Source organism: Sander vitreus, chromosome 2 (genome assembly GCF_031162955.1).
Source record: "Sander vitreus isolate 19-12246 chromosome 2, sanVit1, whole genome shotgun sequence".
NCBI lineage: Eukaryota > Metazoa > Chordata > Actinopteri > Perciformes > Percidae > Sander > Sander vitreus.
Window position 1 is genome coordinate 8,463,054 of NC_135856.1, and position 23,401 is coordinate 8,486,454.

The window sequence follows — 23,401 nt, forward strand, 5'->3', positions numbered from 1 at the left end:
ATCAAAAACATTTATATGCCGATGTCAGTCTGATCTTCAATATGTGATTTTGTTAAAACTACGCAATTTTAGCTACCTTTACTGACTAAAACACGTTACAACGGTCTCTACATGAGTTTATTTTTAACGTTACAACCCGGAAGTAGTGCTAGTATTTATAAACTTTATGTCACAAAGTATAACGTGGAGCAGCGCCTGTGCTTTCACCATGTGTTTTTAGCTTCTATCAATAGTGTGAAAATATGAGTTTGGAATCGGCAGGACCAATTATATCTGGTATTTACATCATATTTATTTCTCGTTACTATTCTCACGCTTATACCCAACATATAAATACATCTCTAATTATAATTGTATAAGTGTAAATAGTTTTTTTTAAGTGTTAGCCAGCTAACGTTAAGTGTGTAGTGTTCCTAGTTTAACTGTTACTCTTAGTTCTCCTTTTAGTTTGGCACGTTAAGTATCTTTGTACGCCTGTAAAAGTTCAGATTCCCTGCCAAAGGCACTGGAATCAATTCACCTGGACCTAACGTTACAGACACATCTTACACTTCATGTATTTACCTTAAAGTTGCAGCACAAATAAAGCAATACACATAATGGGATAAAGTACCCCAAATACAACACATCCCAATAATCATTGTGTTGCTTTACAGATAACGTAATCGGTATACGTGCAGTTTAGTGTCCCAAATTATTTCCCAAAAACTCAGTGTCCCAAATTAGAGATGGTCCGATACCATTTTTTGCTACCGATTCCGATACCTGAACTTGCGTATCGGCCGATACCGAGTACCGATCCGATACTAGTGTGTCATATATTTTATTATGTTTTAAGAACTGTATACTATCCCTGTATGGATGTGATATTATTTCTATCTTTGTTGTCAGTATGGCTCAGGTTAAACTCTTTGTGAAACATGAATGCCACAGAACGTTCTTCTATTATCCAGTTTGACAGTCAGTTATAACGGAAAAAGAACATAAATAAACTACTTTAACGTATTTTTTCTTTAGGGCTTTATTACGTGGTATCGGATTGGTGCATAAACTCCAGTACTTCCCGATACCGATACCAGCGTTTTAGGCAGTATCGGAGCCGTATCGGAACATCTCTATCCCAAATGATGAGGGTCTTATTTGAGACAGGTTGCCCTAACCCTAATCCTAACCATAACCACAACCCAAACACCTGTTAAACAGGTGGTAATAGCAGGTTCATTATTAAGGACATTGTATGGGGAATTTTGGACACTAAACTGCACGTATACCAACGTAATCAACATTAACCTAGCATTTATTAAAAAATAAAATGTCAGTGCAATCCCACGTAAAGGGTGGGATTGGGCTATGGATGTAACAATTACCGGTGTAACAGTAAACCGTGATAAAAATGTTGACGATAACGATTACCGTTTTAATACCGAAAACTGTGATCATTTAATTTTACTTTAAAGTGTTCATGTTTACAGTTTTATATTTAAATTTTGATTATGAAGAAAAACAAGTATATAATTAGTGTTGTTTCTTTGATTCGTTTACATCTTTTTCTCTATGTCTTAGCTTGAATGTTTGGATTTGTATAATTTAAACCTGCACTGCTGGAAATGTTCCTGACAAATAAGCTGTTTACATGCTGAACCCTTCTTCCTTTGATGTTAAAAGTTGCACTTTAGATAAGGTTTTGCCTATATTTTTGTAATATAATAAACACTGTTACACTTTTTAAAACTATTTCAGCTTGTGTAGGCCTATCAGTGCTTTCTGAAAATATTGAACACACTTTTAAAAATACCGCGATAATACCGAAAACGTGATCATTTTGGTCACTATAACCGTGAGGTTACATTTTCATACCGTTACATCCTAGATTGGGCTGGGTATTGTTTGAAATGTGTCAGTACCTGTGCCAATATGATACCTAGGCTATACGTAAAGCACTTCTTTCAGTGCCTCACATTGAGGGGTGTTGTACTGTAAAATGTAAAAAAAAGTCTACAAACCTTTCTCTCTGTTTTGTCTCACACGGATGGAGTTTACCTGCAGAATTACTTCAACTATATTAAAACTGTAACATTTAAAAGTAATTTCCTGAATTTTCTCGGGTGCTGGGTGGATAGGGCTAAGGGAATGTACTATATTTTATCATTATTGAACGTATAAAAAACCTTTACCTACATAACTCATTTTCTTTATCGTTTTCTATGTTTATTTCTCGAGTCTTAGCACAAAGCAACCACAGTCTGCAATACAGTTGAAAATGATGATTTAAAACGAGGAAATATCTGCTCAAAGAATAAGTAAACAACACTTAAAGCATAACAATTTTTGATATTCAAAGTTACAAACACGTTGTGGTCAGTACTTACAACATTGAGCTTTGTTACACAGCCCCAGTTGGCTAAACGCAGTGATCCCCTGTTCTACCTTCAAAAATAAAACAATACTAATTTCAAGAGGAACATGTGTAAATCTTAGACATACATACACTTCTCCTTAAATGATACAGTTTGACATTAGACAGCCAGGAGACAATGTCATTTCAAATATCTTTTTTTTTTTACCTCCCAGTAGAAACATAAGCTTGAACATGGAACCTTCCTCAGCAGCAGCAACATGCAACAGAAGGAAAAGAAAAAACATCGCCCCCACAGCACATGAGGAGGCCAAGAAATTAAAAACTGTGCAGGAGGGCGAGGAGCTGCTGGAGTGTGGACATTCCTCACGCTCTCAGAGGATCTCTGTGTTGCCCGATCGCCTTCATCAACCAATTACACCGGATGAGCTGACAGAGCTGCTGCATTATGCCGCTCTGGGGAAAACAGGTGGCATTAAACAGCCCAGGTAATGACTGTAATATGTTATCTACTTCATCAGCTTTCATCAAATTACTCTCCGTAATGCACTTTTACTGTGCCTAATCTCAATGATCCTTTTAAAGTCTTCACTAAGGATCGACCGACACTGGTTTTTCGAGGCCGATACCGATTATAAGTAGTTAATTAAACCGATAACCAATATTTGGAACCGATATGCATTTACAGTGAAAATGAAAATCTTTAAAGTGCTCATATTATGCTTTATGGCTTTTTTCCCTTACCTTTATTGTGTTATATATCTTTTTTGTGCATGTTATAGGTTTACAAAGTGAAAAAGCCCAAAGTCCACCCCAAAGGGACTTACCATCTCCAACAGAAAACACCGTTCACAAACTGCTCCAAACAGCTCTACTGTAGTCCAGCCTTTACTTCAGAGATGAACGTGCGTCACTTTGTGACACACTCTGCAACTATTTAGCTAGCAGTCCTCACCTAGCTACTGAGCATGTGCGACTCCCAACAAAGATGGTACATAAGTGAGATGTCTCACTCTGTAGCTAAAACAGAGAGCTCAACACACAGGGTGAAAAGAGGAGCTGCAGCAATGTGCAGTACAACAAAAATATGGTGTTTTTTGAAAATTAAACCATGTAAACCTATTCTGGGACAACCTCTAAATACAATTATGAACCTGAAGATGAGCATAATATGAGCACTTTAAGTCAAAATTAAGATTTTGGAATGTTACAAAATCCAACACAGAACCTTGTTTAAATGCTTTAAGCAATTATTTAATAAATTAGAAACTTTCAACATAATACACAGTAAAAGATAGACAGTCAGAGAGACAGACACAGAGTTGTAGCAGAGCAAAAGTAGCACACTTTTTAATGAATTAACTTTATCGGTTATCAGGCAAATAAAACGCAGATACAGATAATCTGCAAACTGCCAAAAAAAACGGCCCAATAATCGGCCAGGGCCGATAATCGGTCTATCCCTAGTCTACTCCGCTTATACTTATCTAGTCTCAATTTTCTGTCTTCATCCCCCTGTGTCTCTTCCAGTTGGTGTCGTCTCCAGCATCAGAAGAGGGTCAAAGCTGTGAATGTGGTGATCGTGGAGGGCCTGACCCAGAGTCACTTTTACAAACACTACCTCACCCTGCGACACCTCAGGACCAACTACACAACTGTAAGTAACCAGAGGTGACGTCCATTTATAGATTCGCAGTGTTTGTGTTTTGGGTTAACACTGGTCCTTGTTGTTTTTTTATCTGGCTGGATCAGAGACTCACCTTTACTCCATCATCTGCCGACCTGGCGTCAGGAATCTTCAGCAGTGAAGTTCCTAAATCGGCTTGTCCATTTCTTTTCCGAAGACACAATGGATCCAGTGAACTGCACAAAGGTGAGAATCTTATGTGGACATGTTCTGAGTGTGTGTAGGTGTGTGTACTTGGGGCGATATATGTATACATTTTTTATTTTGGTTGTCAAAAAAATAATGCTGTAGCCCACACAATTCGCCCTTTCCTTATTATTTAAGGCTACTATAGAGTTAACTGTTTGAATATTTTCTAAACGTATTAAGATGTTAAAATAAAATAAAAAGTAAAAAAAAATAAAAAAAAAAAAGTATTAAGATGTTATAGGTGATTAAATGTACAAATAATGTTTCATTGTTTCAGTGGTCCATTTGACTGTATAGCAAAAAAATCTTCTGTGTATTTATCTGTTTAATGCCATTATATTTATCGCCAGAATATCATCACATTATTATTAGCTTTAGTTGTGTGTTTTTTCTCAGTGTTTTTGCTCTTGTTCTTAAATGTGTGTGTGTTTTATTGCTATCACACACTGCTGCAGCACTTAGGAGTCACCCAGTAATCACCAAGTTTGGGACACAGAGGAGAGGACTGACGGCGTATGTGCTCACCCAGGAGGAGATGATCAAGAAACACTTCCCTGTCAAAGGTGAGTGGCTTTTTACTGCCACTCTGCACATGACTGTCTTAGCAGGCATTCTCCATGTCATTGTTTATCAAAAGCTCTATTTTTTACCCGCACTAATTAAAATGCGAGGCCAGCATTTTTACATTTATCTACTATGAAGAAACACTGCTACATAGCCTCTGCAAAATAGCCTTCCTCCACAGCTCTGCGGAGGAGGGTCTGGCTAGTCCACACAGCATTCCGGGATGGGAGAAAAACGTGCTCTGGTTTATTGGCATTTCTTTAAACCAATCACAATCGTCAGCTACGTTGCCGCTGCGAAATAGCCTCTGGAAGGAACTTGTTTGGGTGGAATGTGTACGTTCTAAAGTTGTTTTGTCGTGCAACGGAAAACTCAGATTGGACAGATAGTCCTCATAAATCCACCGGAGTTTAAAATTACAACACAAAGAAAGCGTAAGGTTTATCTGTCCAAGACTATCTGTGCAATCTGAGTTTTCTGTTGCACGACTAAAACAACTTTTGAACGTACACAAGTTCCTTCCCGAGGCTATTGCGCTAGGTGCTTAGCCCCGCCCAAGACGATTGTGATTGGTTTAAAGAAATGCCAATACACCAGAGCACGTTTTTCTCCCATCCCGGTATACTGTGTGGACTAGCCAGACCCTCCTCCGCAGTGCTGTGGACGAAGGTCTGGCAAAGCGAGACTAGTGTGGACATAATCTCCCTCTCTCTTGGCTGTGTCTCCATCTCGACCGTCTCTGTTTTGACGCAGGAATGCCAGGTTTTGAGGAATATGTGTGCACAGACAGTGTTGAAAGCGTGACTGACAACAGCCCTCTGTATGGAATTGACTGTGAAATGGTGAGATGCTCTCAATAATATAATGTACATATAATTTCCGCTTTCCATTGTAGAATCCAGTTATGCACTTTTCAAACAATTGACATTTAATAATGTTGCGCCTCAGGTTCAAACAGAAAAGGGATATGAGCTGGCTCGTGTCTCTCTGGTGGACAGTGATGGGAATTGTGTGCTGGATGATCTGGTTAAACCTCTGAACCGAATCTTCAACTACCTCACCAGGTGCACACACACACACACACACACACACACACACACACACACACCATTGATTTCTAATACACATTATTGTTGCTGGGTGCCTCCTGATAGGTTCTCTGGTATAACCGCAGAGATGTTGCGGCCAATCACAACCACCCTGCGGGACGTTCAAGTGAAGCTCAGGAAGTTGTTGCCGAGGGACGCAGTTCTGGTGGGACATTCCATAAACAACGACCTCGTGGCTCTGAAAGTGAGATCCCACCGATATTTTAATGTCTGCTTGTAACAATATCATTATCAGGACAAGGTTCTGAGTTGACGTTGTTGTGTGTGTGGTAGTTTAAATGGGTCAGGAATCTGAGGGCAGATGAGGCTTTTGTAAATGTTCGTAGATAGAAGTGTGTGTTGAGCAAAAACATCCCTAGACCATCTGTGGTCTCCAAAGCTTTAAAACCCTTCTCATGAACGCGATATCTCAGGAATGCCTTGAGGGAATTTCTTCACATTTGGCCCAAACGTCGACTTGAACTGATTAGATTTCTTTCTTCACGCCATAACTCAGGACCAGAAGGGGACGTTTTCGCACATATTATTTCACATTTGGTCGGATACTGAATTTTTTTTTTTTAAGATTATTTTTTGGGCTTTTCCGCCTTTAATTGACAGGACAGCTAGGTGAGAAAGGGGAGAGCGAGGGGGAAGACATGCAGGAAATCGTCACAGGTTGGACTCGAAACCTGGACCTCTGCGTCGAGGCATAAACCTCTAAGTATATGTGCGCCTGCTCTACCCACTGAGCCAACCCGGCCACTGGTGACACAAATATTTAAACTGGGGTGATTGTATAGATTTTCTGTGCTGCCGGGTTGAAGATTTGTGTGAAGCATTCATCCATCCATCCATCCATCCATCTTCATCCGCTTATCCGGGGTCGGGTCGCGGGGGTAGCAGCTCCAACAGGGGACCCCAAACTTCCCTTTCCCCGGGCCACATTAACCAGCTCCGACTGGGGGATCCCGAGGCAATGAAGCATTCATGTTTTGCCAAAAAAAACAAACACAATACTTGTTTTATTTAATTGCTTCAAAGTCTTCACTACATATATCATATGAGTCTGGACAGACATGAACTGCAACGTGACTGGTTGGCAGAGGCATACAACTGTGGGGTAGAAATTCCAATTTTCTTTTCTATAAAAGTTGGAAGTTTTGACCTGCATTATGTTTGTGTCCTCCCTGCAGCTGATCCACCAGCATGTGATCGACACCTCACTGCTGTACAGGAAAGAGTTTGGACAGAGATTTAAACTGAAGGTCCTGGCTGAGACCGTGCTGAAGTAAGTTCCCGCTCTCTCTCCTTGTGTCTCTCTCTGTCTCTCTCACCCACCACGGCTAATAATTTAATTTTTCCACTTGTGTCCCAGGAGGCAAATACAAACTGAAGAAAAGAAGGGTCATAATCCCATTGAGGATGCTCTGGCAGCCCTGGAGCTGGCTCAGTACTTTATTAAAACAGGACCTCGTCAGGTAACACATCGCTTTCTTACACACACGCACGCGCACACACACACACACGCACGCGCACACACACACACACACACACACACACGCACGCACATAGACACACACGCATGCACGCACACACACACACACACAATTTATCTAATATTTTCTGTGTATGCTCACTGTCAGGTTGTAGAACTTCATATGGAGGAGCTGTGGGGATATACGGTAGTGGAGGAGGAGTCCACTGACTCTGAACCTGCACCCACACCAAGTCCCAGGTACAATACGTTATACGATCTGAATACCTCTTTGTATTCTTTACATCCTACCACATTTACTCAGACCATGTCCACACTAAGTCGGTTAACCATATCTTTCCTCTGGGTTTTTGACCTCCGTACTACTGTATGGTAGCATTTTTTTTCACACCCCAAAATTGAGCTTTTCAGAAACATTCCCCATGGTGGATCAATACAAAAATGAAGCCGTCACGTTTGAGTTTGGACTTTTAAAATGTAGCTTTTGAAAAAGTGGTGTAAACCTCCTCAAACACGGAAAACGGAAAAGTTTGAGTCAGTCTACCGATTTCTCTAACTTAGTATGGAATTTTCTACTCAAATGTCTCTGATTTAATTGTCCTACAGAATCATTTCCACAACGACAAAAGGGTTTATGAGATTTAACATCATCCACGAAATCCAAAAGGATAGACTTATGGGGAAAATATATCTTGAATCACTTTAATAGAAGGATTCTGCTCTTCATTCACAATGTGAACCAATCTCATCGCACGTTCTGCTACAGTTGTATTTGACAGATTCTCCGTCTTTATTACTCGTGCAGGTTTGCTGACATACTACAGACACTTGGCCGGTCGGTAGCCTTTTTAGGAAAGCGTTGTGACATCGCCTTGGATCTGTCCCATCAACAGTGGCACAACTCTGACAAAGAGGTGAGACATGAGAAGTTTTGACTCCGGAGCCGTCTCCTGTATGTCCTAATCGTGCACTGCCAGACCTTCCTCCACAGCTCTGCGGAGGAGGGTCTGGCTAGTCCACACAGTATTCCGGGATTGGAGAAAAACGTGCTCCGGTTTATTGGTATTTCTTTAAACCAATCACAATCGCCTTTGGCGGCGCTAAGCGCTGTACGGCGCAACGGCGCCTCTGCAAAATAGCCTCGGGAAGGAACTTGTTTTGGTGGAACGTGTACGTTCAAAAGTTGTTTTAGTCGTGCAACAGAAAACTCAGATTGGACAGATAGTCTAGCTAGCTGTCTGGATTTACCCTGCAGAGATCTGAGGAGCAGTTAACCATTTAAAATGCCAACACAAAGACAGCCCAAGGTAAGGGATATCCGGCCTAAATGAGTGAAATCTGGCGGAATTTCCGTCGGCATCCCGGAAGAGGAACGACTTGGATATAGACTGACAGTCTCCTGACCTTTACCTGATCAAACACTCTAAGTTAGCTTGGTTTCCTACCCAAACTATGCATCGATCTGTTTTGGTTTGTGCTAAAATATACAGCAATCCTCATAGAGGGTTTGCTGGTTTACCTATTTGTTAGATATTTAGATGTTAGGTTTCAGTGGTGAATGTCTTCAGGTTAGAGCTGTAATCGGGCCTTAAAAGTTCGGCCCGACAGAATTCGGCCCGAGCCCGACAAGTACATTTTGATTGACAGCTTTTTGAAAGCCCGAACCCGTTTACAGCCCGACATTATTCAAATTGTGCGCACGCACACAGCTCTTTTGCCTTTTGTCAAGAATGAGTCTGAACTCAGACTTTGCTTTCTTAGCCGATGCAACCAAAATGTACTCACCAGAGGCTCAGGGCAGCCTCCGTTTCACCCTTCTCAGCATCCATTTTCGCGCTAATCGTAACACATCACTTGACCGCTCATTTACCGCGCAATCCGGAGCGGAAGCCCGAGCCAGGCCCGAGCCAGGCCCGAGCCCGTGTAAAATGATAGAAATTAAGACTGAACCCAACGGGTTCGGGCAAAGATCTTCAGCTCTTCTTCAGGTATGTGGTTTTGATGAAAAATCTAAGTGTATTATTGCCACTAATTAGCATTAGTGGCATTTTGGCCTAATTTGACAACGAACTATAAAGTGACAGAGAGAGGAAAGATGAATGAAGTTGCTCTTTTTGTTCAAAAGATGACTTAAATTATCATCATTATATTATAGGTGAATATATAACACATATGGTTTTATTGCACTCACTATATATCCTCTGTCTTTCTTCTCTTTCCTCACCATCCTCTCCCCTTAACTCTTCTCATTCTCCACCCGTTGCTTTATCTCGTCTCCTTCAGGTGTTGGCCTCTTTCCGGAGACGGACCAAGTGTCCGTTCCTCTCAGTGCTCCAGTTTTCTTCCCTCTCGGACCATCTGAAGAGGAGCTACCCTCATCAGGAGCACCAGCACCAGAGGGTGAGGCATTTATTCACAACATGATACATTTTAAGTGTTGTTTTGATGCACTGCTTAATGTGTTTGTTTGCCCTGCAGGTGTGTGCAAACCTTCGAGATATGTGTGTAGTGTTTGCCGGGCCGTTCCCTGCGGCTTTCTCTGAGAGGGAAGTGAGGCGGCTGTTTTGTTGCTGTGGTCCGGTTCGAAATATCAAAATGTTGAACACAACTGTCAGGGTATATCTCATCTAAATCCTTTAGTTTACATTTAATAAGCTGTATTTCTGTCACAGATGAACATGTCGACAACTAAATACGTCTTAGATATGCTGCTAATTACTGCTTTAGTTTCTCTTAAACTTGGGCTGTTTTTCTCCCCTTTTTGGATGTGCTTTATTAATCGTACCTTTATTTTCTGACGATGTTTGGTCTCCAGGTTCATGCAGAGGTAGAGTTTGAGCTGCTCGAGGGAGCTATGCTGGCTTTAAAAACGTTGAATGGACTTGATATGCAGGGACAGTCCATAAAGGTAACTCTTTTCCTGTTTTTCTTTTGCTTTCTGTCACTTGTTCTCTTAACATGACAGTTAAAGTTAGTCCAAAACATTTGTAGACTGCTGCATCCCCAACATGTATGCCCGTGTGTGCCTTTTCTAGGTCCAGAGGCCTGTTTACGAGTCAATGCTCGACTTGGATCTGACTCTTGATACTTTGATGTGTGACAGTCTCAACACCAGTCACCTCTACGCTGTTAAATTAAACCCCAGTGTCGCTGAGAGCATACCATTTTCTGCAGGGGTCAATGGACACACGTCAGATGCCAAACGTTCTGTTAAAACAGCAAACAGGTTGCCCTCAGTGAAAGTTAATGGTCAACGGTCGCATCCCACGACCACCGCAAAGTCTAAACTGTCCGAGGAGACGGTCAGAGAGACATTTGGTCACTTTGGTGCGGTGGAGAGAGTCGTCCTGCTTGCCAAACCTGGAAAACGTGCAAGACATGCATACATAAGTGAGTAAAAAGCTTTATTATTCATTAAGCCGCCTAGAGATGATCCGCGGTAAAACCACTTTGGCGCTGGCCGTTCCATTGTTTTCCTATGGGGACAGCGGTGCCTGCCCACTAGGCGCAGCGCTATCCTTGGCGTCGCGCACCGCTCGGATTTGCACGGGGCGCTGCACTCAACGTTCAAATGATTTCAACTTTGACCTAGTTGCCGATGACCTTTCAAGGCGCGAGCGACCACTGGCGCAACCAATTCCAGAACGTTCCTGCGCTGCGCTTTGCCTCTTTGCTCTGCGCCCTACCTCGCGGTTTCCGGATCATGTGTAGGCGGCTTTATTCCTTGTTTTACCGTTCAAACACAGTTTCTGTGTGTCTGTAACACGAGCGTCTCTGGTCGACAGAGTTTGAGAGCTCCGAGGGCAAACAGGTAGCCCTCAGCTCCTCTGAGGATCTCTGGAAGGAAAAATACCTTGTCTGTCCATCCCTCACTCCACCCCACTTACCCTCATGGGTTGCCATGACAACAGCAATCACCACAGCGGATCCTGCCAATGAAGCAGCAGAAGACAAGGAGAGGACTCACATGCACACCAGTTCTCAGGTAAAGACAAGGGTGTGTTGACTCCAATTGGTTGGCACAGATTCCTAAAGTCACTGTTTAGAATATAAATAAATAAAATAGGTCAGTCCCAGTGAAAATGGGTGCCCTGCCTCTCTGTCTGCCAGTGCATTTTTTTCTTCAGCATGCTGACACACAAGGCTACAGCAGAGCCGAGTCTGATTTTGATGAAGGCTTTGTCTCTGGTGCCATCCATTTTTTGACCACATGTGATGAAGACTCCAATATGTAATCTATGTAGGACCAGGAAATGGATCTCATGATGGGGAAGTTGGACTGCCGCCTACGGAAGCTCTTCAGATCTCTCCCAGAAGGCACCTTGTCTGTAGTCGTGCTGTTCGGACACACCAGGTGAGGACTCTGACAGTCTGAGGAAAATCTGCTGCCAAGTTAAATATTTCTAAACCTCTTCTTCTCCTCCTCCTTCTCAGTGCTCATGGCTACCTTCCGGGTTTGTGCCTTATAGAGGTCAAGCAAGGGTCTTGAGAACAGAGACCTGGTCCTCTGTTGGAATGAATACTAACCTGCACTATCAAAACATCTTTCAGTCCATTGATGCCTCCTGTTGTATGAATCAAGTAAAATCAATGAAGATAAAAAGACTTACGATAAGACTCCCTTTACCTCAGACTTGTTTTAGATGTTTCTATTTGGTAAAATATATATAAAGGAAAGTTTAAGTCAAATACTGTACTGTAAAATATTTTTCATGGCCTTGATCAAAGTTACAAATTAACATCTGCCTTTGATCTGATCTGCCTTCTCAGACGGTAATCACTATGGATTTTGGCTCTTGGTTTTAACTAAATCAGTTTGTTATAGACTTGTTATAACACATGCTGAGGTGGAGTTTGAAAGTCTTCTAGATACAATTTGTTCTCCTGGAAGAAAATCAGACGGCAGTTTCATGAGGTGACTGTCGGTAAATGAATGTTAAAAATGATTAATTGTATTAAGTAAAATGTAATTTTACTTGTACTACTTTTAACTAGCAGTATTTACTATACAGGATCTATGGATTTTGATACTGCATCATTAAATTTGTTTTGATGTCAAACTGTCTTTTCATTACTTTCAGTAACCATGATTAATATCTAGTGTTTCACTTTGGTTCCAAAAACAATCTAAATAGGTCTTTTTCACAGCTGACTTTGACTGGTCATGGTAGGAAAAGCACAGGTGTTACCAATAACATTAACGATGGCTCTGTTATTCACATTTTTATTTTTTTGTCCACCTGTGCTTTTCCTACCGATACAAAATGTCTGAAAAAAGGCCTATGGCCTTACTTAAACATGACTGTACGGAGACCAATTTCAGACGGTAGACCTAATGAGTTGTAGATCATTACAAAGTTTAAATGTAATGGCTTTTGTTTGTGGCCCACCAGGTTCAGTTCTGTCATTGTTCTAGCAGGGGACAAAATATTGTGATTCAACATTAACATTTTTAAGTAACAGCTGAAAACCTATTTAATGTGGCTTTTGATTAATGTCACATTTTTCCTTTAACCAATTATCTAGTTTTTAATTAATGGTCTGTTTTTACTTACGTTACTGTTTAATTGTATTGTCCATTTGCCCTGGTTTTATGGGGTTGCGTATTTATCCCGTCAGAAAATTGCTCTACAAAAGTTTGAGTGTACATAACTGAGGTGTATGTAACATTATATTGACCGTAACAGTTGTGCTCTAAAGTGACATGTACAGTGCTGTGATTGAGTTAGTTTGGAACAGAAAAGACAGAAATACTAAGAAACATTCTTTAATTTTTTTCCCTTTAAGGAAATAAGTGTTTAAACTTTGTTATACAAAAATGTATACGTCTTCTTAACGTTTACACCTTTTGCATTAGAACATACTTTTACATTGTTGCAGGATGACAGTTACAAAACATTAAACAGGTAAAGAAAAACAATTCTGTACAAAAACACAAACACCTCTCATGAAGGATCAAAATGCCACCAATAATAAACATCACATCATTGATAAGCTTATATATGTTTTGATAAAACTGGGGAAGTTGACAGAACTTACATTTTAAAAAAAAAAAAATGGATAAAATACTAAATAACCCAGACATTGTAAACTACAGGACCTGTCTGGTGGCATTTTATCTCACAAGTTATGAAAGGGCTTCACAGGGATACAGAGACTGGAGAAAATTAACATCTCCCTCACATGCACAAACTCGCACACAACTCACTCACAAAATATACGACTGATTGGAGGTGATGGCGTCATTAAAAAAAGAGAATGATTTCAAAGTGACAGCATGGCTGTGGTGGCAGATTCCAGTCTGAAAACAGAATAAATGAACATTTCTTTGAGTTTAGATTTTAAGATTCTAGTAAAGAATGTGCATTTACCCAGAAGAGTTGCCCGCCCCTTTGCTAAAAGATCAAAATATGGCAGCTGTCGTTATGGCTTGTGTTCTCTCTTTAAATAGTCCAGTCAAGTAAGCTTGGCTGGTAGCTTTGGACACGGCCTCCAAAGCTGTTGAGTGAACGAATTAATTCAGGGCGTGCACCACTCCTAGTGATGTGCAACCTTACAGAAGAGCACCTTAAGTGCTTAGGAAGAGACTCCGAGCAGGAGCTCATTGTGACAGTGGCTTCTCCGCTCCTCTCGCTACCAGACTTCCGGGACCTCAAACAGCGATGTTGTAGATTTAGCCCCTGTACAAGAGAAGGGACAGACATGTAAAGATGAGAACACCACCACCCACAGGACCTTGATTTTGCAAGTTATCATTCTGAAATCTCAACAATTGGTACATTTAAGCTATTTAACCCTTTAAAAAGTCCTTTTACTCAGGTTTTTATTCCCCTTGTTTACAGGTTTTGGTACAGTCTACATGTATTAGCTTATTTTCAGGATAGGTTGCGCTACTTAGAAATGCCTTGGGCACATGTTCTTGGACATCATAAATTGAAGAAAAAAAAAAAAAGTTTGAAAGTGTGTTCACACCAAATTCAGCATCTTTTATTTAGGATTTCTTGGACATCAACCTATTATTAACCGTTTGAACTGTGTCAAGCTGATTCAAAGTGTTCACTGACAAACACACCTTTGGACTTCTTTTTCTTGTTCTTTTGACCTCTCTTCCCATGGACTTGTTGCCAGGTGACCGTCCCCTCAGCATCATTGCCTTCAGGACCTCGCTCTTCCTCCTCCTCCTCCGGGACTGGACTGGACCCCGCTGAATCTGATGCATCTCTGCAGGGAACAGCAACAGTTAAGAGACTTGAATCACAGCAGAATAACCGTGGCAGCACAAATGATCACCTCCATTTTACTCACGCAGTCTTTAGCCATCCTTCTGAGGTCTTGCTCTCGATAGCTTGTCCACTTTTGTCTAGGAAACAATGACAAGTAGTGCATTAGATCTTCAATTAGACCCATTCATGCAGCATATACACTCACCTAAAGGATTATTATGAACACCTGTTAAATTGCACGTTAATGAAATTATTTAATCAACCAATCGCATGGCAGTTGCTTCAATGCATTTAGGGGTGTCGTCCAGGTCTAGACAATCTCCTGAACTCCAAACTGAATGTCAGAATGGGACAGAAAGGTGATCTAAGCCACTTTGAGCGTGGCATGGTTGTTGGTGCCAGACGGGCTGGTTTGAGTATTTCACAATCTGCTCAGTTACTGGGATTTTCACGCACAACCATTTCTAGGGTTTACAAAGAATGGTCTGAAAAAGGAAAAAACATCCAGTATGCTGCAGTCCTGGGGGGGAAAATGCCTTGTTGATGCTAGAGTTCAGAGGAGAATGGGCTGACTGATTCAAGCGGATAGAAAATCAACTTTGACTCAAATCACTCGTTACAACCGAGGTATGCAGCAAAGCATTTGAGAATCCACAACACGCGCAACCTTGAGGCGGATGGGCTACACCAGCAGAAGACCCCACCGGGTACCACTCATCTCCAATAAAAATAGGAAAATTAGGCTACAATTTGCACGAGCGCACCAAAATTGGACAGTTGAAGACTGTAAAAATGTTGCCTGGTCTGATGAGTCTCGATTTCTGTTGAGACATTCAGATGTTAGAGTCAGAATTTGGCGTAATGACAACATGGATCCGTCATGCCTTGTTACCACTGTGCAGGCTGGTGGTGGTGGAATGGTGTGGGGGATGTTTTCTTGGCACACTTTAGGCCCCTTAGTAGCAATTGGGCATCGTTTAAATGCCACAGCCTACCTGAGCATCGTTTCTGACCATGTCCATCCCTTTATGACCACCATGTACGGTAGTATGGTGTTCCCAATAATCCTTTAGGCGAGTGTATACACTTTTACTTAAGTAAAGTTAGAGGGGTGGGGGGGGGGGGGGGGGGACTGAATGTGTAACACCAAGCAGCCCAAGGCTTGTGCTGTCCAGGCAACATTAAAACCAAGACAGGAAAATTACACAGGCCCAATGGCTACTATTTGACGAAGAAATCATAATAGAAAGTTGACATATCTTGAGACTACAAAAAGTCTTAGTGGAAGAATAATTGTGATAATTTAAGACTCAATGACGACAGAGGAGCTACAAATGAATCTACCAAAATGTACTGCATAAATGATGCAAATATTGTAAATCTTATTTTGTAAGAAATTGTTAGTTCTTCAATATTGCAAAATTCTTGCCAAAAAGAAAAATATGCATTTATTTTTAATAATTTAAATTTTAGGGAAACCTGCTGCATGTTACCACAGCAGGAAAGTACTTCTGCACGCATGCGTTCACACACCCACCATCAGTTTTCATCTTCTTGCTGCCTGTGCTATCCGGGTATGAGCAGTGACTCCAGCCGTCTGTAATTGGAGAGTCTCCGGTCCCCTGCTCTCTCTGAGCGGGACTGATGCTGCGTTTCCTCAAACCCCTACACCAAAAAGATACATGCGTCAATAGGAATAGAAGTTGTGCATACCGGCAGAAACTCCCAAGGCGAGCGGTAAATACACTGAACGTTAGGTTAAAAATGCAGTGCAGGTGTACCTGGGATATCCAAAACCAGCACAAGTAGAGGAGGTGTAGTGAGGTTTCATCCAGCCGTCCTCTCCCCAAGATTTGGGCGTCTGGTTGAGCTTCTCCTTGTCCTGCTGCTTACTGTGGATGTACTCCGCATACGTCTGGATCCTGTAACTCTCTGCGTAGCGGCTGGTGTTCATGGCTACGTGATGAGACGAAGATGTTAACAGACTGCATCAACCTTGTTTTGTCCCTTCTGTTGTGTGTTGTTCATCTGGGGCGTCAAACTCACCTATCTGTACCTGGTCCGTCTGACTTAGGGACACAAATGCTGACATGTCGTCTATCCAGGAAACCTGGATGTTTCCTGAGTGGATAATGGAAGTAGAAAGTGAGTGATAAAACAATGGGTCACACCCGTGTGAAAGCAGAATTATCAGGCAAAAATCACGTCTTACCGAAGGCACTAAAGAGCTGGTAGAGGTCACTAGTCTTCCATTCTTTTGGGAAGGTGACGTACAGGACGTGGTCTCTTTTAGGTTGCACTGTAGGAACAGAAGAGGTGAGGTGGAGAAGCGGTGAGAGTTGTAATTTAAAGCTGAATTATAAGAAAATCAAAAGTTTAACAAGTGGCTGGTTTAAAGCTGTGGCAGGCTAAAATAGTTACACAGCTAAATTAATAGTATGACCTGGGATTTTATTTGGGGTTTTCCTGCCCCCTCTTAGTCAGAAATCAGCTAATGTCCTGTCGTTTTTGTAAAGAATTGTTTACACATTTTGTGTCCCATCATCACGTCTATCTGCGTCCTTTGGGGCCCAAAAAAACACGTTGAATGCATTTCCTTCCTCATTTAGAACCTTTCAAAGCAGGTTTTCAAAACTACTTTAAAAATTGTGCAGTTTACATCCATGTTTACTGCTCTTCTTAAACACACACAACTTTGCTCTAAGGTGCTAGCAGTGTTTTCCACAGGGTACCTTTAAATTTGGCAACATTTCCAGGCATGTAATCAATGCAACAATCCTGACATATATACCCCTGCTGTGCTACATGATCATACTCACAATCTGGGCCTGTGATGTTGAGGTAGGGAATATCTATTATTCTCATCAAGAAAAGCCTTGAGAACAGAAAAATAAGTATTTCATTAATTATTTTTTTTTAGCAGATAATGAAAGAAAGCCACAAAGAGTACATTTAAGTGCATCTCTTACTTGTTGAAGAAAGGCTCAATTAGTTTGGAGTGAGCAGAGATGTACGCTTTGGGTGGAGTCAAGAAAGAGCCTGTAAAGAGAGCGTTGGGCAGACCAAGTCAAACAACATGCATTTAGATGAATTTCATTTTATTTGCAAACGGGATCAGTGTGCTCGTGTGCGTTACCCAGGTAGTTGGCCATTGAGATAAAACAGAGGCCAGTGATGTAGGCATCGTACCCGGCCTCGTGGAGCTGTCCCTGGGCTGTGTCATAACCGGGGAACCCCTCTGCCGTTTCTGACAAGAACAGTGCAAATTAGAAAGAAGGTGTCAGCAGGATTTTGCAGGTTGAGAGTGGTTCAGACAAATGTTAGTGTATTTACTCACCAACTTGTGGTGACTTGAAGGGGCTCTCCTTCAGCTGTTTCTCCAACTCTGCCAGAGACGTGTTCGTGATCAGCTCCTGAAACACAAAAGTCTAATGAAAAATCTTAAATAAAACTTTGGAGATTCTAGAGCCACTTGTTTGCTTGGTGCTCTGACCAGTGATGCCACTTGAGCAAAGATTCTGTTGCTTTTGGAGTTCTCTTCTCAAAAAGGTCCAACCAGTTTCAACCTCGAAAAAAGGCTGAGTATATACTGTATATAATTGACTATAATAACTCCCAGTCAGATAACTTGGCAAGTGATCACCTTCCTAAAATATCTCTAACACCGAAACGCATGATGCCACTGGTATTCTACAGCACTGAAGTAGATCATTTACCTTAAAGGGCTGAGTGGAAGCCATCAACTTTGTGTCCAGAATTCTGCAAGCGAATAGATAACCAATATATTAAATGTTAAATAGCACTGTTGTGAAGACAAGTAAGCAACTTTAGCAAAGCAGAGGAGTATTACCTTGGGAAGACACACATTGTGATCTCTTTGAAGTCTTGAAGATCCTGAAGGAAAGAGCATTGGCACAAATAATTGATGAGTCACATTACTTAGCAATAAACTGCCATTTCATGAAGCCAAAAAAAGGCTCCATATTTAACAAGTGTTTACCTCTGGCAGAGGGCAGTAGAACTGGTGGATGGTGTGCATCACATCCAACAGCATGTTGTGACCAACCACAAGTTTAGCCTGTGTGTCAGATGAAATGGGTTAAGGGTACAAGTCAGATTTTCACCAAACTATTTAAAGAAAATAGTGAATTAACAGACCAGTGATAATATGATGAAACAAGAGTTATTTATTCTAACGGCTAATTTCCAATTCAAAATACAATTATTAGGATTATAGTGCAATTCAAAATTTGGAGCAGATTTACAGTTTGAACAGAGAAAAGTTTGTTAACGCACAGATTTAGAGATGGCGTGGATGACCCTGGAGAAGCCAACAGCATCATTTAGCTCCTCCTGTTGGAGATAAAGAAGTGTGGGTGGGTAGGAATATTAGATGGAATTAAAAACTAGTGCATCCCAATGTTTTCCTACATTCAATAAACTCCTCACAATTAGGACAAGAACGTGACCAACACACTAATTCAAAATGTCCATCCTGAACCCCAAACTCACCTGCTCTCTCTCTTGTTTCTGTTGTTCCCGCCTCTTCCTCTCCTCATCGTCTACTTTGCTGACCTGGATGTATCGCTCCTTCTGCGCACATACAGAAATTACAGTCAATATCTTACATGTTCCACACAAAAACTGGCAAAATTGGTTGACATAAAACATGTTCTTACCTTTTCTGTTTCCACAGTTTCCACATGAAGCCCCTTGGGAAACCTGTGAAAACAAGACCAATCTTAATCTTCAATTCAACACAAAAATAAATGCAAAAGTGTTGAGTGACACTCACTTCCAGTTCAGTGTCTGATATATCAGCTTTCTCTGAAACCTGGTAAGGCAATATAAATATAAGTAGAGTCAATTTAAAAAAATAAAGTACATGATCGATACAAATTGAGTATAGGTGTGGTATTCTGATAGAAGAGCTAGATTACCCAGTACATGGGTCCAAGTCCAAAGTCTTCTCTGAGTTAGTGAAGAGGGCCTCAACCTTCTCTCTGTGGGGAAAACAGGTGAGATGATCAAAACACATAAGGAGCAGACTAACATGATTGTGTAAAAGCTGTGTCTTGCCCTTAGATCCCTCAGATTAGTCCAGTTATTCCAAAGACAGCTAAATGAGAACAGCGGATCCACCTTAAGGTCAGACCACCAGTGAGCGGCCGCTAACCCCCTTCACCTTAACACACGCACGCCATATGTACTGCAACACTTACATCACCCTGTTGATGTAGTCTTTATGCTCCTCAGGTACGTGTGCAGGGCCTTTGGAGGAGGGGGAGATGTAGGATGGTGTCCCTACACCGTTAGCATGTTGATTTCTCCTCTCCTCTGTCTGCTCCCTCAGCTGGGCTTCCTCTTCTTGATTTAGATATGGGATTCCTTGGAAAACCAGACAAATCACAATTTTACGTTGGCGGTTCTACACATTCACTGTCCTAGACAACCGCAAAGACTACAAGACGAGAAAGCAATTTGTTGAGCATTAGTTATAAGATGTTTTCTTGCATTATTGGGAAAATAAAACATTACATCTTCCGCAGACTCCGCTAAAACTGCATTCTTTTATGTGTGGTTATATTTTTGGGAGGGGTGAAAGTAAACAGCATAACCCTCTATCTACAGCAGACACCACATCATTCAAAACAAAGACTGACCGCCAGAATATTAAAGTCACCAAAACTAGCCTAATAATTCAGACCGAATTGTCATTTTGTGCACACTGCAAAGCGACTCAGAGGTCTGGACCGAGGCTAACAAAAAGGAACAGCATCACAAGTCTGAGTGAAGTGCAAGTGGCCCAGAGCCAGCTGTTCCAGTATGACAGATGATTACAGCTTTTCCAACCAAACACTGAAGCTAGATAATGTTCATAACTTTTAGATACTGGTGCCAATATGATTCGGAACTCAAAATGTTTTTTTACAGTTAGTAAAAACTTCTCAGGCGTTTAGTGTTGTCTTAACATCTTAAAAGAACTATGTGTTTTAATACTGTAGTTAAATTAGGCAAAGAATTAACTAGTGATAGACCAATTTTAAAATCGGCCGGCCGATATTTGCGTTTTTACGTGCACCGACACTGGCCGATCCGTGGCTGCTGCCGATAGTTTTTCCCCGGCATCATTTACAGACAGGCGTCCACAGGCAGCTCTGTGACGCTGCACCCATCCATACGATGCACATTGCACCCATAATTTGGGCGATATGAATGCAAGATGATTGCAGAAGTGACACGGATCTGCGTTTATTTTTTTTTTAAGAAATGGCCGAGCAGATTCCGAAAACACATCCAGTGTGGCAGGGTTTACATTTTTATGATGTAAATTGAGGGCGCAAAAGCAGTATCGGCGCAAGAAAATTGGCAGCCCTTATCAGCACTAAAAAAAATAAATAAAAAATATAATCCATATCGGTCGATTCCTAGAATGAACTAAGAAATTGACCAAGCATTCCCTACCAACTTTTCACAAATAAGACGTTTCATATGTGGTGCTGCAGTGTACTCACCATGACAGAACACCTTGTTGAAGTCAAATCCCTGACTGGCCAGGAAGTCAATACTGGAACTCTGAAAGGACAAAAGATGATCTACCATTTTAACTACTTTCAAGCAAAAAGCCAACAGGTGCGTCATCTTTTTACAGCTGACCGGTTATTTTCAGGAACAATCATTTTTAAACCATCCAAGTCACTATTAAAGCTCATTTATCTCAGTTCACAGGAGCAACACTGACTTACTTGACAGATGAACTTTAAGTCAGGGGATGTCCTGTTGAACGGTTTCGGGAATACATAAAAATTAAAAGACTTTGTGATATACCTGCAGAGATGGGAATACAGGAAACAGAACAATGAGGATTAGTGAAATAATTCCAGCTGCTGGGAGTTTTACAATAACCTGGGTGCAAGTCACATGTCATATGCTAGCATCCTAGCCTGGCAAACACTTTTTCAAAGTTAGTGCTAAGCTCTTTTTATTAATATTAGTTAAACTAGCTTTTGGGGCCCCAGTGCTGTTGCTCATCTTGTAATCCAGTTTTGCGTTAATTCAAGAGATGGTACGGAGTACTTGTGATTTGTATGTGTGAAATCACACATCTTAAAATGTTATACTTTCTTGATGTAATAAAGAAGCCATTATAATAAAAGCAGATGACCAGGAAAAGAAACCATACAGCCTTCTTTTTGTATTGTTTAAGCGTACATATTTCTTAATAGGTTATCGTGTCTTTTACATGTATAGTTTATTTCCCTTTAATACATTTGTGTGCGCACTAACCACCACTGCAATTTTTTTTGTAAGTGTTAAATCCTATGCAGATGTTGTATATAGATGGATGACAATTAAGTATCTTATGACAGTGTTGGTGGTCCTTTGGGAAATAGTGCTTAAAATGTGTCACCAAATATCAATGCCAGAAGTTCTCCATTTGTGAAGCAGATATCACTCACTTTGACTTTGTCTGGTCGTACGTGAACGTACATAATCCAAACTGGAACAGCAGAAAGTCCATTGAGTGCTGGTGGACAGAAAGAGTTTAAATGAGATACACAGTACACTACTGGACTACGGAGGAAAAGCAGGATGCATTGGAGGTGTGCATTTAATCAACTCTAACCTTTTTAAGCTTCGTGTATCGCTCCTCCGGTGTGTCCAGTCCGTTGGTGAGTGCACTGACATTAGGACCGTCGCTTATCCCTAAAAAAACACAACACATAACACATGTCATACTTCTTCAACGCAGCGTTGGCTATTTCAATCTCAATTTCTGCTAAAACTCTTTACACGGTTAACGTTAACGTTACCTGAAAATTCTCCATCGATGGCAAGGAAGTCAGCCTCCTCTATCGCGCTGTACACCGTGTTTAAACTGTCTTTATAATCTGCAAAAAAGGGAAAGTGCATCCGTAGCTATGTTAGCGTGATGAGGAAAGCGTGCTAGCCTGCAGCGAGGAGCACAGAAACCCGCAGCCTTGCAGCTACATAGCTAACTGGCTAGCAGCACAAAAAGCTGAGGAATTTAAGAGTTTTGTCCGTTTTATATATATATATATATATATAGATTAGGTCACTACTCGGTTGTGCATTATCACATTGTACATAGCGAGATAAAACTCAAGTGAGCAAAATGTGCCTGGCTACTTACTTTGGCGTGTCACCTCCATCCCTGCACAATGACTGAACCCGGCTGACAGCTAACGTTAGCTAGCTTACGTCAACTGGCTTTTTAACCGTTTTACAAACACTTCCGGGGCCAGAAGACGGTGTTTTTGTACACGCCTATTTAGTGTTTTAATAGAGAGAGATTAGAATTTAATATTTTAAATGGCATCCCTTCTATTAAATATATGAGGAGGTCATTTATTATATTATGTGTTGGCTACGAAGTTACAGAGATATAAGAGGGGGAATTGAGTACTCATCATGTAGAATGTCTCCCTTAAAAGTGTTATATTATTATAGAATATTATATTATTCTGTTCACTAACGAATACATTTAAGAGCATTTTGATGTTGCAGTTCGTCAATGTGGAGTCAATTGTACATACTGTAGCTATACTATCGGGTAGATTCATTTAGTAGTATAGTAGGCCTACCGCATCATATAAATCATATCATGTGTTTTATGTTAAACGGTAACTATAAGCGTCAAATGTAGCCTATAATAAATAATAATAAAGTATAGAATAGAAGAATAAAAATACTCACATAAAGTACAAGTATATCAAAATTGTACTTTCTAATCTAAATCTAATCTAATCTAAACTGTCTCTCCCTTCTTCTGTG

General features: G+C 41.0%; 2 protein-coding genes across 3 annotated transcripts; one reads left to right on the top strand and one right to left on the bottom strand.

Annotated features, from left to right (window-relative positions):
• The first annotated feature begins 140 nt into the window (after positions 1–140).
• rexo5 (RNA exonuclease 5) lies at positions 141–12,442 on the top strand. 2 transcript variants are annotated; one of them, XM_078275876.1, is made up of 19 exons: positions 141–276; positions 2,572–2,844; positions 3,887–4,013; positions 4,109–4,229; positions 4,688–4,795; positions 5,550–5,638; positions 5,745–5,860; positions 5,951–6,089; positions 7,081–7,175; positions 7,263–7,365; positions 7,531–7,622; positions 8,188–8,296; positions 9,666–9,782; positions 9,861–9,998; positions 10,198–10,290; positions 10,418–10,772; positions 11,168–11,367; positions 11,627–11,736; positions 11,817–12,442. In XM_078275876.1, exons 2-19 carry the CDS (start codon positions 2,591–2,593, stop codon positions 11,869–11,871), a joined length of 2,421 nt encoding a protein of 806 aa, XP_078132002.1. In that variant the 5' UTR covers positions 141–276; positions 2,572–2,590; the 3' UTR covers positions 11,872–12,442. The 2 variants fall into 2 exon arrangements, with proteins under 2 accessions (XP_078132002.1, XP_078132011.1); XM_078275885.1 differs by having other exon boundaries at positions 2,575–2,844.
• Positions 12,443–13,133: 691 nt separating this feature from the next.
• parn (poly(A)-specific ribonuclease (deadenylation nuclease)) lies at positions 13,134–22,846 on the bottom strand. Its single transcript, XM_078275898.1, has 26 exons — positions 22,761–22,846; positions 22,420–22,497; positions 22,233–22,312; positions 22,066–22,133; positions 21,352–21,433; positions 21,121–21,181; positions 19,828–19,993; positions 19,546–19,608; positions 19,401–19,439; positions 19,285–19,327; positions 19,118–19,198; positions 18,902–18,958; positions 18,606–18,683; positions 18,456–18,499; positions 18,322–18,364; positions 17,943–18,018; positions 17,742–17,852; positions 17,575–17,644; positions 17,425–17,480; positions 16,818–16,904; positions 16,652–16,726; positions 16,387–16,561; positions 16,143–16,270; positions 14,688–14,742; positions 14,455–14,603; positions 13,134–14,062 (listed from the first exon to the last, which is right to left on the bottom strand). Exons 1-26 carry the CDS (start codon positions 22,777–22,779, stop codon positions 14,016–14,018), a joined length of 2,031 nt encoding a protein of 676 aa, XP_078132024.1. The 5' UTR covers positions 22,780–22,846; the 3' UTR covers positions 13,134–14,015.
• Positions 22,847–23,401: the final 555 nt, after the last annotated feature.

Bases quoted from the DNA above. Each gene is read 5' to 3' on its own strand.
- rexo5 (XM_078275876.1), top strand. From the start codon at position 2,591: ATGGAACCTTCCTCAGCAGCAGCAACATGCAACAGAAGGAAAAGAAAA. The intron at 4,796-5,549 runs GTGAGTGGCTTT...GTTTTGACGCAG, and splicing joins GAAACACTTCCCTGTCAAAG to GAATGCCAGGTTTTGAGGAA. The intron at 6,090-7,080 runs GTGAGATCCCAC...TCCTCCCTGCAG, and splicing joins ACGACCTCGTGGCTCTGAAA to CTGATCCACCAGCATGTGAT.
- parn (XM_078275898.1), bottom strand. The intron at 19,609-19,827 runs GTAAGTGTTGCA...TTTTCCCCACAG, and splicing joins GACTACATCAACAGGGTGAT to AGAGAAGGTTGAGGCCCTCT. The intron at 14,743-16,142 runs GTGGGTGTGTGA...ATTGTTTCCTAG, and splicing joins CAAGAAGATGAAAACTGATG to ACAAAAGTGGACAAGCTATC.